Genomic DNA, 14,854 nt, shown 5'->3' with positions numbered 1-14,854 from the left:
CCTTTCTCTCTACATCCTTCCCCTTTCTCTCTACATCCTCCCCCTTTCTCTCTACATCCTCCCCCTTTCTCTCTACATCCTCCCCCTTTCTCTCTACATCCTCCCCCTTTCTCTCTACATCCTCCCCCTTTCTCTCTACATCCTCCCCCTTTCTCTCTACATCCTCCCCCTTTCTCTCTACATCCTCCCCCTTTCTCTCTGCTAACCTCCCCCTTTCTCTCTACATCCTTCCCCTTTCTCTCTACATCCTCCCCCTTTCTCTCTACATCCTTCCCCTTTCTCTCTACATCCTTCCCCTTTCTCTCTACATCCTCCCCCTTTCTCTCTACATCCTCCCCCTTTCTCTCTACATCCTCCCCCTTTCTCTCTACATCCTCCCCCTTTCTCTCTACATCCTCCCCTTTCCCTCTGCCATCCTCCCCCTTTCTCTCTACATCCTCCCCTACACCTCTCTACATCCTCCCCCTTTCTCTCTACATCCTCCCCCTTTCTCTCTACATCCTCCCCCTTTCTCTCTACATCCTCCCCTACACCTCTCTACATCCTCCCCCTTTCTCTCTACATCCTCCCCTACACCTCTCTACATCCTCCCCTACACCTCTCTACATCCTCCCCCTTTCTCTCTACATCCTTCCCCTTTCTCTCTACATCCTCCCCTACACCTCTCTACATCCTCCCCTACACCTCTCTACATCCTCCCCCTTTCTCTCTACATCCTCCCCCTTTCTCTCTACATCCTCCCCCTTTCTCTCTACATCCTCCCCCTTTCTCTCTGCTAACCTCCCCCTTTCTCTCTGCTAACCTCCCCCTTTCTCTCTGCTAACCTCCCCCTTTCTCTCTACATCCTCCCCCTTTCTCTCTACATCCTCCCCCTTTCTCTCTACATCCTCCCCCTTTCTCTCTACATCCTCCCCCTTTCTCTCTACATCCTCCCCCTTTCTCTCTACATCCTCCCCTACACCACATCATTTTATATATTCAAACGTACCATTCAAATCTCTCCATATCTGTAAGTTTGGCTAGGTGATAGTGGCTAGCTAATGAACACATACTGTTGCGGTGTGCATACTCAAGTCCAATAACAACTTCACTTGAAAACCTTCAAGAGGTCTAGATATACAAGATCTAGATGTGTTTAGTTCAGTCGTTTTAAACCTTTCCCCTGTGGAGAGGCACAGTTTTCAACCGCCCATGTCAAACGATTTCTCATTCAATCTCCATTGCGTGCTCTCCACTGCCCTAAGCGATAATCAAACCATCACCCATGTGTGAAAGTTGCCGCTCAACAGTGTAATTGGCTTGGCGTAGCTTTTGATAGACTTGGGTGTTTTGATTGACTTTCATCCCGTATTTGAAAGATGAATTTCTCATTCCCATCATCGTCGCATATCGCCCTTGTTTGGAATTAGAACTTCTGAAGCCTGAGCACTTCTAAATTAAGTTGTAAACAAAGCATGTGTCAGATGATTTAGAACAGCCTTAGAGCTGCCACAACAGCACTACTCACTGGGCCGAGAGAGAGAGAGAGAGGGAGAGAGAAAGAGAGAGAGAGGGGGGGGGGAGAGAGAGGCAGAGAGAGAGAGAGAGAGAGAGAGGAGGGTAGAGAGACAGAGAGAGAGGGGGGGGTAGAGAGAGACAGAGCGGGAGAGAGATGCTGGAAGGAGACTGATGATGCTTAAAGGCATACATCACAACATCATTTCACAAGGAAATGAAATAAACATGAAACGAAAGAAACATTTAAAGTCCCAAACAAAAACAAATGACTTCTAGAGAAAGTGAACACTTTTTTTGTATCTGTAGACTTGTGTTGTCTCCCTATTACCTTTACAAGTGTCCCATTTTCTAGCACGATAATACATACGTTATAGACAGTGTATTACACGATGTAACAGCATAATAACAGACGACTGACTTAGAGCTAGTCCAGGGGAGGCTGACTTAGAGCTAGTCCAGGGGAGGCTGACTTAGAGCTAGTCCAGGGGAGGCTGATTTAGAGCCAGTCCAGTGAAGGCTGATTTAGAGCTAGTCCAGTGGAGGCTGACTTAGAGCCAGTCCAGGGGAGGCTGGTGGAGGTAGAAATCAGAGGACAGGCTCATTGCAACGCATGGAATGGTGATGCATAGTGTACAGGCATACATCACAGACTGTAGCAGTAGCACTCTTCATCTTTGTGTGGTGATCCCAGAGTAATCCCTTTGCACTCCAGGCTTATTAACAGATCCCAGAACAGAGTCGCTGGAGGAGTCTCTCTCTCATCCTCACGCCTGTTTGACACCATTCCTCATTCAGACATGGAGCTGCTAGGATAACGCCTTAATTTCCCCTCTGGGATTTGTAAAGTACCTATCTATCTATCTATCTATCTATCTATCTATCTATCTGTCTGTCTGTCTGTCTGTCTGTCTGTCTGTCTGTCTGTCTGTCTATCTATCTATCTACCTACCTATCTATCTATCTATCTATCAAAGCATGTGTCAGATGATTTAGAACAGCCTTAGAGCTGCCACAACAGCACTACTCACTGGGCCGAGAGAGAGAGAGAGGGAGAGAGAGAGAGAGAGAGAGAGAGAGAGAGAGAGAGAGAGAGAGAGAGAGAGAGAGAGGGAGAGAGGCAGAAAGAGGGAGGGGGGGGATAGAGAGAGACAGAGAGAGGCTGGAAGGAGAATGATGATGCTTAAAGGCATACATCACAACATCATTTCACAAGGAAATGAAATAAACATGAAACGAAATGAAAGAAAAATGTAAAGTCCCAAACAAAAACAAATGACTTCTAGAGAAAGTGAACACTTTTTTGTATCTGTAGACTTGTGTTGTCTCCCTATTACCTTTACAAGTGTCCCATTTTATAGCACGATAATACATACGTTATAGACAGTGTATTACACGATGTAACAGCATAATAACAGACGACTGACTTAGAGCTAGTCCAGGGGAGGCTGACTTAGAGCTAGTCCAGTGGAGGCTGACTTAGAGCCAGTCCAGGGGAGGCTGGTGGAGGTAGAAATCAGAGGACAGGCTCATTGCAACGCATGGAATGGTGATGCATAGTGTACAGGCATACATCACAGACTGTAGCAGTAGCACTCTTCATCTTTGTGTGGTGATCCCAGAGTAATCCCTTTGCACTCCAGGCTTATTAACAGATCCCAGAACAGAGTCGCTGGATGAGTCTCTCTCTCATCCTCACGCCTGTTTGACACCATTCCTCATTCAGACATGGAGCTGCTAGGATAACGGCTTAATTTCCCCTCTGGGATTTGTAAAGTACCTATCTATCTATCTATCTATCTATCTATCTACCTATCTATCTATCTATCTATCTATCTATCTATCTATATATCTATCTATCTATCTATCTATCTATCTATCTATCTATCAAAGCATGTGTCAGATGATTTAGAACAGCCTTAGAGCTGCCACAACAGCACTACTCACTGGGCAGAGAGAGAGAGAGAGGAGAGAGAGAGAGAGAGAGAGAGAGAGAGAGAGAGAGAGAGAGAGAGAGAGAGAGAGAGAGAGAGAGAGAGAGGGAGAGAGGCAGAAAGAGGGAGGGGGGGGATAGAGAGAGACAGAGAGAGGCTGGAAGGAGACTGATGATGCTTAAAGGCATACATCACAACATCATTTCACAAGAAAATGAAATAAACATGAAACAAAATGAAAGAAAAATGTAAAGTCCCGAACAAAAACAAATGTAAAGTCCCAAACAAAAACAAATGACTTCTAGAGAAAGTGAACACTTTTTTGTATCTGTAGACTTGTGTTGTCTCCCTATTACCTTTACAAGTGTCCCATTTTATAGCACGATAATACATACGTTATAGACAGTGTATTACACGATGTAACAGCATAATAACAGATGACTGACTTAGAGCTAGTCCAGGGGAGGCTGACTTAGAGCTAGTCCAGGGGAGGCTGATTTAGAGCTAGTCCAGGGGAGGCTGACTTAGAGCTAGTCCAGGGGAGGCTGACTTAGAGCTAGTCCAGGGGAGGCTGACTTAGAGCTAGTCCATGCATTACAATGAGCCCGTCCTCTGATTTCTACCTCCACCAGCCTCCCCTGCTACAGACATACAGCTAGTCCTATAAAGTGTTGATGATACCAGTAACCGTCAGACCTATACCTACCTCCTGTGCTGTATCATATCTGTATTATATTGCATATTGTATGATATTGCATTTCATCATATTGTAACATGTACAGTTTCTTTGCACTACTGTTTCTACTGCAGTGCGACTGGTCCCGCTGTAGTACGACTACCATCACTTTATCACTTTATTACTTTATTCTACTTTATTATTACTTACTTTACTTATTTTACTGTTTATAATATTCATATTGTATTATATATGTATATGTATTTAGATTATATTTATATATTAATATTGTCTATTATTGTTGATGTTATACGTTGCTGCAATGCTAATGTTGAAGAACCTAAGCTTAAGAATTTTACTCTTGTGTACTTGTACATTGGATGTAATAAAAGCAATTCTGATTCTGATTCTGATTCTGATTCTGATTCTGATTCTGATTCTGATTCTGATTCTGATTCTGATTCTGATTCTGATTCTGATTCTGATTCTGATTGTGATTGTGATTGTGATTGTGATTGTGATTGTGATTCTGATTCTGATTCTGATTGTGATTGTGATTGTGATTCTGATTGTGATTGTGATTGTGATTGTGATTGTGATTGTGATTGTGCTCCTGGTCCTGTGCTGGTCCTACCCAGCTCTGAGCCCTCACTGGGAGGCAGCCATGAACTTCACCATCACAGTCCCCGAGCTGGCCCTGCTCCGCTTCTCTGTACGCCACCAGACTGGACTACTCACCAGCGAGTTTGTGGGCCAGTACACACTGCCCTTCACCAGCATGAAGAAAGGTGGGAGAGAGGGAAGGAGAGGGGAGGAGAGGGGGGGGGTGGAGGAGGGAGGAGAGGGGAGGAGAGGGGGGGGGTGGAGGAGGGAAGGAGAGGGGAGGAGAGGAGAGGAGAGGAGAGGAGAGGGGGGGGTGGAGGAGGGAGGGAGAGGGAAGGAGAGGGGAGGAGAGGAGAGGAGAGGGGGGGGGGGTGGAGCAGGGAGGGAGGGAAGGAGAGGGGAGGAGAGGGGAGGAGAGGAGAGGAGAGGGGAGGAGAGGAGAGGAGAGGGGAGGAGAGGAGAGGAGAGGGGGGGGTGGAGGAGGGAGGGAGAGGGAAGGAGAGGGGAGGAGAGGAGAGGAGAGGGGGGGGGGTGGAGCAGGGAGGGAGGGAAGGAGAGGGAAGGAGAGGGGAGGAGAGGGGGGGGGAGATGGAGGAGGGAGGGAGGGAAGGAGAGGGGAGGAGAGGGGAGGAGAGGGGGGGGTGGAGGAGGGAGGGAGAGGGAAGGGGGACGGAGAATCAATGCAATCGGTTCAATCAGAAACAGTGACATTGCATTCATTAGTTTGCCAGGTTCACAGCTGTCAGCAGCATTCTGATGGTGTGTGTATGTGTGTGTGTGTGTGTGTGTGTATGTGTGTGTGTGTGTGTGTTGTTTGCCTGTGTGTGTGTGTGTGTGTGTGTGTGTGTGTCTCTGTGTGTGTGTGTGTGTGTATGTGTATGTGTGTGTGTGTGTTCTCTGCTAGGTTACCGCTGGGTGCCTCTCCTGTCTCGAGAGGGCTGCAGCTTGGATCCAGCATCACTCTTCATCTTTGTCTGGTATTCCTAAAGCAGCCCCTCTCCACTCCAGGCTTACTAACAGATCACAGAACAGCCCCTCTCCACTCCAGGCTTACTAACAGATCCCAGAACAGCCCCTCTCCACTCCAGGCTTACTAACAGATCCCAGAACAGCCCCTCTCCACTCCAGGCTTACTAACAGATCACAGAACAGGCCGTCTTCACTCCAGGCTTACTAACAGATCCCAGCATGGATACAATACCCTGCTTGTTGTAGCAGTGACATAATAAAAGCACATTTGCTTTGATAAAAAATACCTGTTTTATTGACATTTTAAAATACATTTGACATATTTTATTCAATCTGCAGAGTGAGCAGGTGAGGAATAAACCTGAGGGTTTTAGAGGGATTAAAAGAGACAGAATAATGTAGTTATTTCCTCCGCTTCATCTCCGATAGAAGAATCAACTGCTTCTCGAGGTGAACAACCGTGGGAAGGTATTGAAAGATACCTATAGCTACTTACAGTCAGGGAAGGTTGGTGGGGGCAGAAATCGGAGGACGGTTCATACCTCATTCCATTCCATGCATCACAATGAGCCTGTCCTCTGAGTTCTACCTCCACCAGCCTCCCATGCTTCTAGTAGGCCGACTTTGCAACAACAGAATCAAGCTTCTAGTTTTACCAAAAGAAATCATTCTGGACAGATGTGATTCATACAGGAGGACTGCGCCGCCAGTTTATGATGCAACGATGTAAGAAAACAATAACACTTCATACATGTCATGATATTTAAAAGGGCTAGCAGCCACTAATGGTTTAGAACCCCCCATTGAGAAAGGCCCAGGATAATATAAATAGCATTTATTATAGCAACAAAGAGGTATATATTATTGAACCAAAATACAGTACTGTATATTTTCATCCCTTCAACTTCACATCAACAAATCCTATGAATGAGTCAGTACCAGGGAGATCTAATGGGGCTGAGGCTGGTGCTGGGGCTGAGGATGAGGCTGGGCCTGGGGCGGGAGTGAGAGTGAGAGTGAGAGTGAGAATGGTGATGAGGAGAGCTCTAAAGCAACCCTTCAGGCCAGAGAAGAGGAGCTCTACTCTGCTGTCCAGCTCTCACGTCTCCCCCCCCCCCGTCTCCCCCTCTGTCACCCACAGTCCACATCACAGCTGTCAGGACACAGGGCTCTAACACAAGACAAACACAAACAGGAGTGTTTTAGGCTAGGAGGATAGCAGTGTTGCCGGATGGGATTGTTTTCCAGCCTAACCAGTCTAAAATCCGCCCAGGAATACGCCCAATCTGGCAACACTGGAGGAGAGTACCCTTCATCTCAAAGGGTGCTTGTTCTTAGTCCTGCAGATTCTACAGACACCACTTCTTTCCTACTTCGCTGGTGAATCCGCAGGACTGATTCTAATCGACCTAACTAATCATGAGCTGCATAACATAGAGTCAATTATAAGTATGATTAAAGTGATGATTTCATTGTCCTTCATTAAGCATTTGGATTACAGCCAGAACAGTTAATAACAGATACATATCAGACATAAATATCCTTCATTCATGAATAAAAAGACCCAATAAAATACACAACAGGAGTCAGTTTCCTACAGACACAGGCACAGACACAGGCACAGGCACATACACAGACACAGGCACAGAGACAGAGACAGACACAGACACAGACACAGAGACAGAGACAGACACAGACACAGAGACAGACACAGAGACAGACACAGACACAGGCACAGACACACAGACAAACAGACAGGCACACACACACAAACACACACACACACACACACACACACACACACAGCTTAAGTACTACTTAAATTCTCCCCACAACCCAGCCACAAAGCCTCCAGACAGTAACGATTGTCAAATCAATGTTTGCCAAGAACGAAATTTGCTTAAATTAAGAACTTTGCTGGTCTAGGTGAGAAATGGGCCTGGGTCTTCTAAAGAGATCAAGTCCTAATGAAGCCACAAACCTTTCAGGAAACTGACCCCAGTTCAGAATCACAGTAAACGGTCCCTCTCACCAAGTCTCCCCTGGACTCAGTAATGTAACATCTCCTGTACAGGATCACATTGAGACAACCTCCAGGACTCAGCACTAGGGTGTGTCGGTACAGCAAGGGAGGCTGGTGGAGGTAGAACTCTGAGGACAGGCTCATTGTAATGCATGGACTGGAATAAGGAATGGTAGGTGTGTTTCATACCATTTCCCTATTCCGAGATTTCTTTTATTATTTAGAGATTTGGTGAGGCTGCATTCTCATTTTATGCACCCAAATTGTGGAATACACTGCCAGTTTACATTAGGGATGCAACCTCAGCAAGTATTTTCAAGTCAAGACCACTTTGAGCTGCAAGGTTTGCAGGAAAAGTGGTATACAAATAAAATGTATTATTAATATTATTATTATTATTATTAATATTATTATTATTACATTCCATGCATTACAATGAGCCCGTCCTCCGATTTCTACCTCTACCAGCCTCCCATGAGGTACAGTCACACTGCATTCACTGCAGGACCTCCATGTCCAGTGTCCAGGAATGTGATGTATAGGAATCCCTCGACGCTCCGTGGATGGAGGATTTACAGCTTGACGTCGCCCTCTACTGGCCATACGTCAACATCACCACTTCTGCTGGCCAGTCTCTGCGGTCCCATTCTCAACCCTCCTCCATACATGTACACACTCATACTGTACACTCCCCCTCGTAGATGTAAAAGGAATCGACTGGTATAAGCAATATGGTGGAGTCTCTCTCCAACCATGCTCGGACCGATCCAAATGTTCTGAGATCAGCTCAGATGGCACAGTTCCCCAGGCCGTACCACTGCTCCGTGTCCAGGCTCTGCTCCGCCAGCCTGATGTTGGCCGCTGCCACAAACTTCTTCTTGCTCTTCACCGTCACCTCCAGAACCTTGTTCTGCAGAGAGGCCACGTCCTGGTACTCTATCTACACACACACACACACACACACACACACACACACACACACACACACACACACGCACACCACACGCACACACACACACACACACACACACACACACACACACGCACACACGCACACACGCACACACGCACACACACACACACACACAGGAGACATATGGCCATGTTAGATAGATGGACAGACATATAGATAGATAAATAGAGAGATTGATTGATTGATAGATAGACAAACAGACCGACACACACAGTAACATCAGAATATAATTCACATATTCAAATGTGGCACACTTGAAAAAGACCCAGGTGTCAGGGTGCTTTCCCCTGTATGAATAAACCATTTATTATTGTCAACAAAAAGTGCCTGGAGAGCTACTTCTGTTTTAGCTCTTGTACAGACAACAGCAGTATGACTGCTCACTTTATCACACTGTAGTGTAGATGGCCTACCTGGCCTTCTGGAGGCCTTTGCCTTGTTCAATACCACAAGGCCGCGACAGACCAAACAGGCATTTACAACAGCTGTAGCTGGAATGCTAACCTTTGTTTGCAGTTATCTGTGGAAGACAGTATAATACCTCACCAACCCTGCTAATAAAGCAATAAAAGGCTTGAGGAGGAGAGGAAGACCTAGGCTGCGTTCGTAAATTCGCTCTGAGAGCGCCGGAGCGCACACTGGGTTCGACGTCATAAAGGGACCGAATCATTTGATTGGACGAGAGGCATTCCATGAGTGCTGATCAGATTTCCCAGAGCGCATTTACAACGCAGCCGTAGAATATACCACAGGTCAGAGTCCACGAGACTAGCCTTCAGGGCAAACGCATCCCGTCAAACCCACACAGATGGGTGTGTCGAGTCGAGAAGCGAGCAAGATCAAATCCAGTCCGGTCAGCGAGTTCTTGCGCTTACATACACAAGCCCTCAGGCCATAAAACCATTCCGTTGACTACTGCAGATTTCAACGTACCTACCTACACATTCATGTTTAATTCACAAAGAGTTGAACTGTTAGTAATACAAAGTGTGTGTGTGGGTGTGTGTGTGTGTGGGTGTACCAGCTCGTTGAAGGTGGGGTTTTCGTCGTTGCGGACCACCTTGGTCTTCCTCGCCGAGCGGCTGAGGGGGTCTGGCCTCAGGTGTGTGACCACGTACGCGTCTGGACAGGAGCCGTTAGCCAACCGCTGAGCCCAGGAAGCAGAGGGACAGAGATTAGGTTAAGATTAAGATTCAACTTTATTGTCATTGAACAGAGCACAAGTACTGAGACCATGAAATGTAGTTGGTGCACACAACGTCTCCCCCTCAGGGAGAACACACACGTCTCCCCCCCAGGGAGAACAGAGCTCTGGGCTCTGGGCACAGGGTCAGACATCTTCGGCGCCCCTGGAGCAGTTAGGGGTTAAGTGCCTGGGCCCAACGGCAGTGGTGCCGGCCAGCCAACCTCCGCTCCCTCCAGTCCCCAACCCTCCAGTCACCAGCTCACATCCTCCATCCTAGGGTGGGGATCGAACCAGCGAAACTACCGATGGAGCTATCGCTAAGCCACGCCCCAAAATAGAAATTGTCCAATCATATCACAGCAAAAGTCACTACAGGCAGAAAACTCTGACAAACAACTCGCTAATATCTGATGGTGAAAAGCTTCTAGACTAAATATTCTTGTCATCTTTAAAAAAAAAACATGTCTATTACTTGCTGTGGTAAATCAGAAATCAGAAATTTGCCAACTCCCGCCATTGTAAGTCATTGAATGTCATTCAGTCACGGTCGGTCAGTCAGTCACTGTCAGTGAAGCGTTGTTTGTTTGTCCGAGTTTTCAAAGGGGCCGTGGCTTAGCGATAGCTCCATTGCTGGCCGGCCTCTATAGCCCCTAGGCTACCTATTACTATTATATTACTTCAAACAATATCAAGCAATACTGTTCCTTGGATACAGGTGTACGACAATACAAGAACAGTCCCTGTTAGGGTTCGATGCATAAAACATTAGGACCACCTGAGTAATATGCTAATATGTCCTCCGTGTGCCACCAAAACAGCATGGACCCACCGAGGCGTGGACTCTACCAGACCCCTGAAGGTGTCCTGTGATATCTGCCACCAAAACATTAACTACAGATCCTTCAGGTCCTGTAAGTTGCGAGGTGGAGCCGTCTTGGATTTGACTTGTCGGAACAGCATCAGATGCTCAATCGGATTTGTGGTTTGTCCCTCCTCGGACCACTGTCGGTACTCACCACTGCTGACCGGGAGAACCCCACAAGCCTTGCTGTTTCAGAGATGCTCTGACCCAGTCGTCTGACCATAACAATTAGGCCCTTGTCAAAGTCACTCAGGTCTTTACTCCTGCCCATTTCTGCATCTAACTCATCAACTTCAAGAACTGACTGTTCACTTGCTGCCTAATACATCCCAGCCCTGGACAGGTGCCATGGTAACAAGATAATCAATGTTAATCACTTCACCTGTCAGTGGTCATAATGTTCTGGCTCATCAGTGTAGGTCCCTGTCCTCTAGACTGATAAGGGTGTGTGTCAAAGTCAGAGGCTTGGTGGGGCTAGAATCCGGAGGACAGGCTCATTGTAATGCATGAAATGGAATGGTATCAAATGAGCCCGTCCTCCGATTTCTACCTCCACCAGCCTCCTCTGGTCAAAGTGTCTTATATGTGACAGAGTCTGGTGAAAAAGTCCCCAAGTAGGGCACGGCCATGTTTCTGTTTCTCTACACATTATGACAATGCAGATTGTAGGCTACCGACAGATTGTAGGATAACTAGCTCTGAATCAAAACAGAAGCGTTTGCTACCATCGCGTTGGTAGCTAGCTAGCAGCTAAGAAGATGGAAGGAAGATCGCTATGAACATATAACTGCAGGTTAAGCACATCACAACATGCTGATAGAACATCAACATGCTAAAAACACACAACTACACAGAATTGCTGACATGCAGACCTTTTCAACAGACCATGTCACATATACTTCACAGAGAGATTAAGATACATACAACAGTCATTCGATATACCATGTATATTTCTACAGTTATTCATTGCTCCACGAATGGCTGATTAACAGAGAGAGAGAGAGAGAGAGAGAGAGAGAGAGAGAGAGAGAGAGAGAGAGAGAGAGAGAGAGAGAGAGAGACCAGTCAAAAGGACTCACCAGGTTCTTGAGGTGCTTGACCAGGATTGAGAGTTTGTTGTCTCTGTAAGACAAGGAGAGCTGGATCTGGGGCTTACCCAGGGTCTCTGCAGGTTTAAGGAATATACAGTTAATGCTTTATATGACTTTTTATTTTATTTTTATGCTGCTTGGAATGCAATCTAATACCAATATCGCAATAAATATAAACGTAACATTTGTTATGCCGATGCTACTGACTGTCCTTGTCCTCTGTGGCTCGGTTAGTAGAGCATGACGCTACCAACGCTTAGATTATGGGTTGGATTCCCCCTGGGACCATATACTGAAAGATGTATGCACTCAACCTCAATGTAATTAGTTTTGGATAAAAGCGTCAGCTAAACGGCATATATGGCAGTAATATACACATATACAGTAATATACAGTAATATGTCACTGTCATACTAAAATACCGGCATGACTGATTTCTAGCAAGAGATACAGTCACATCTTAGCTTCCCAAAGTCTACGGTAAGAGCTTGAATCGTTTTCAGAGTCAAATTGAGAACTGAGAAGCGGGGAAATAACCTTGAACAGATTTGAGCGAGGTGGCTGTCTTAGGGCCGTCCAGGAACAGGCTGCACACAAACTCGTTCTGTAGAGGACACAATGACAACAATATGCTTTAGGCCACGGCCGGGGCACGGGAACCCAACAGGGAAGATCAAACAGTGACAGCGAGCCGTGAGGGGAATTCAAAGAGAGACCTTACCCCTTTACACGGACCCTCAAACAGCTCCTTGAGATATCTGTTCAGCAGAGACATCTTACTGCTCGGGGTGAAAGACATATTAAACCACCTCGGGAATCTGACCGAAGAAACACCAGAAGAGAACGAAGAGAGATTAGTCAGTAGCAAATACATGTTAGGCATTCATAAAATGCTATACATATTTTGAGGATAATCATGTAGAGAATGGATAACTTGTTGGCCAAGGAGGAACTAACACCAGAAAAGAACATTGGTACAAAGTCAATGCAATTAAAACTTTACCACAACTTAACAGCAATAATTGTATTGTGTTCAGTATACGTTATTATTGAGATAAACCGATGCTACAGGATTTTTGGTGCTAATTCCTTACATACAATTCTGGCTTACGTGTTGACTATGATTCATGATATAATGTTAATCTATTTCATATCTCATTGAATGACATAGTCCTCAGTTCAAGGACAACAAACTTTTAGAGAATCATTGTAGTGAGGAGGTGTGGCCCTCTCTATCCAATCAGGTAATTCCTTGACAATATTTCTCTGTTATTATTATTATTATTATATTGCCTTTAAATGACTAAATAATTAAATTAAGATAATAAAATCCCATCCTTTTAATATTGCATTTAAATGACAAAATAATTGTTTTAATTAATATATTCTAAAAAAAGATTACATAATGATTAAAGCACTTTGAGCTGCAACGTTTGCAGGAAAAGCTCTATACAAATAAAGTTATTATTATTATTATTATACAGGGGAGCCGTTTTTGGCTCGTGAGTGCTACATTTACAACTAGTGGCTGAAATGATACACACATCCTGTATCATCTCTTTAAAGAGGCATGGCGTGACTCACTGGGGGAGCGTGGACTCTATGAAGTATTTCTGCAGCTCCTTGTGGATCAGCTCAAACTGACCCCAGGTCTTCTCAATGATCAGGTAGCCATCTTCAATGGTCACCCTCAGCTCATACATCTGAAATCAATCAATCAGTCAATCAATCAATCAATCAATCAATCAGTAAAGCCATCTCTAAAATAGCTCTAATCCATTCCAATTGAGCAATATAATGAAGTAGACATTTTATTTGCACAGTATGCTATTGATAAATGGACTGAATTATTTAGTTTAACACCCAATTATCTACACATAACATTACACTCTCTTCAATCTTTGATAAGTGTTTAGTTAATTTCATGACAAATTTATCGTTTTTCCCGCAGCATGCCAAAGCCAATCCAAGTCGGAAGCATCTGGGCTGTCTGTCAGAAGACACAACACCCTCTATCCAACAGATAGACAGTTTATGCTGGCAGCCTACAGCATCTCCATCTAGAAGCTTCTTCTCAAGCAGCCAACAGACAGTCGGAGCGTGCCATGCACCGTCAGCAAGCTGCTGAGAGACATTCTTCTCATGACAACTACGTGTGAATCAGTGGAGGCAGAAATCAGAGGACGGGGTCATTGTAATGCATGATACCGTTCCGCATTCATTCCATGTATCACAATGCGCCTGTCCTCTGAAAACATTCATTAAATTCATTCATTAAAGCTCTGTTTGCTACACTCTGATTCACTCTGATGCACATTGGTCCAAGCCAGATACCTGGCATCTCTTCCTGGATAGTATTTCATCAATGTTTGGGGTCAGGCTCTGAGCTGAGGAGATCCTCAGGGTTGAGTGGAGGTGTTCGTCAGTGAGACGACTCCCGTGTGACGTTCTGTTCATCTTCATCAAAGAGAACAGCTGTTCACATATGTAACGTATGTGCTGCCGAACATAGAGAGCATTTGAGCAGCTTGGGTACGGAGGTCAGGGATGAAACATGGAAACTGTGCAGCGCCCACGGCGTCATACTTTGACTTGAGCGTATCACTACACCGGAGTTCACTCAGCTCCATTTGGAGGTTGGTTGGTGCGCTTTCTACGTCAACTGCAAACGGATTACTGAGCAGTTCAAATCTACATTTCTGTGCTTCAAAGTCGGCAAATCGCCGGGTACGCAGATTTTTCTTTTTACAGCCACGTTGGCTCCGCACACAAGACAAACAGGTCTGTCCTTTATGGTCGTGAACAGATATTCTGTCTCCCACCTGTCTAGAAAGCTCCTGTTTTCCACCTTCCGTTTGGCCATTTTTTGAGAGGGGTGTCTTACACAACATGAAGTTGCGAATGAATGAAAACAGAGGAGGGGATGCTTGCGGGTCTTGACGCGCCAAGGCACTAGCAGAGCATTCTGGGATTTGTAGTATTAGCGGTGCATGCGTGCCAGCTCAAATAGAAATTCGATATTATCTCACGGGCCAAATATAAT

At 45.6% G+C, this 14,854-nt stretch overlaps 2 protein-coding genes across 2 annotated transcripts in view; one reads left to right on the top strand and one right to left on the bottom strand.

Moving 5' to 3' along the window:
- The window catches only part of LOC308170481 (1-phosphatidylinositol 4,5-bisphosphate phosphodiesterase zeta-1-like), a gene marked incomplete at both ends in the record, with an annotated part of 32,080 nt that extends 26,386 nt beyond the window's left edge, over window positions 1–5,694 (top strand). Inside the window, 2 exons of the mRNA XM_080545269.1 lie at window positions 4,743–4,892; window positions 5,612–5,694. Of these exons, the coding sequence (XP_080401395.1) occupies window positions 4,743–4,892; window positions 5,612–5,694 (233 nt within the window). The remainder of the gene's footprint in view (window positions 1–4,742; window positions 4,893–5,611) is intronic.
- A 2,478-nt stretch (window positions 5,695–8,172) lies between these two features.
- The window catches only part of pik3c2g (phosphatidylinositol-4-phosphate 3-kinase catalytic subunit type 2 gamma), a gene marked incomplete at its 5' end in the record, with an annotated part of 35,486 nt that continues 28,804 nt past the window's right edge, over window positions 8,173–14,854 (bottom strand). The window contains 6 exons of the mRNA XM_080545268.1: window positions 8,173–8,639; window positions 9,694–9,819; window positions 11,800–11,885; window positions 12,349–12,415; window positions 12,533–12,629; window positions 13,396–13,514. Coding sequence (XP_080401394.1) covers window positions 8,487–8,639; window positions 9,694–9,819; window positions 11,800–11,885; window positions 12,349–12,415; window positions 12,533–12,629; window positions 13,396–13,514 — 648 coding nt within the window. The remainder of the gene's footprint in view (window positions 8,640–9,693; window positions 9,820–11,799; window positions 11,886–12,348; window positions 12,416–12,532; window positions 12,630–13,395; window positions 13,515–14,854) is intronic.

The sequence above is a fragment of the Nansenia antarctica genome (assembly GCF_963989245.1).
Source record: "Nansenia antarctica genome assembly, chromosome: 14".
In the NCBI taxonomy this organism is placed as follows: Eukaryota; Metazoa; Chordata; class Actinopteri; order Argentiniformes; family Microstomatidae; genus Nansenia; species Nansenia antarctica.
This window is presented reverse-complemented; position numbering and strand designations above follow the sequence as displayed.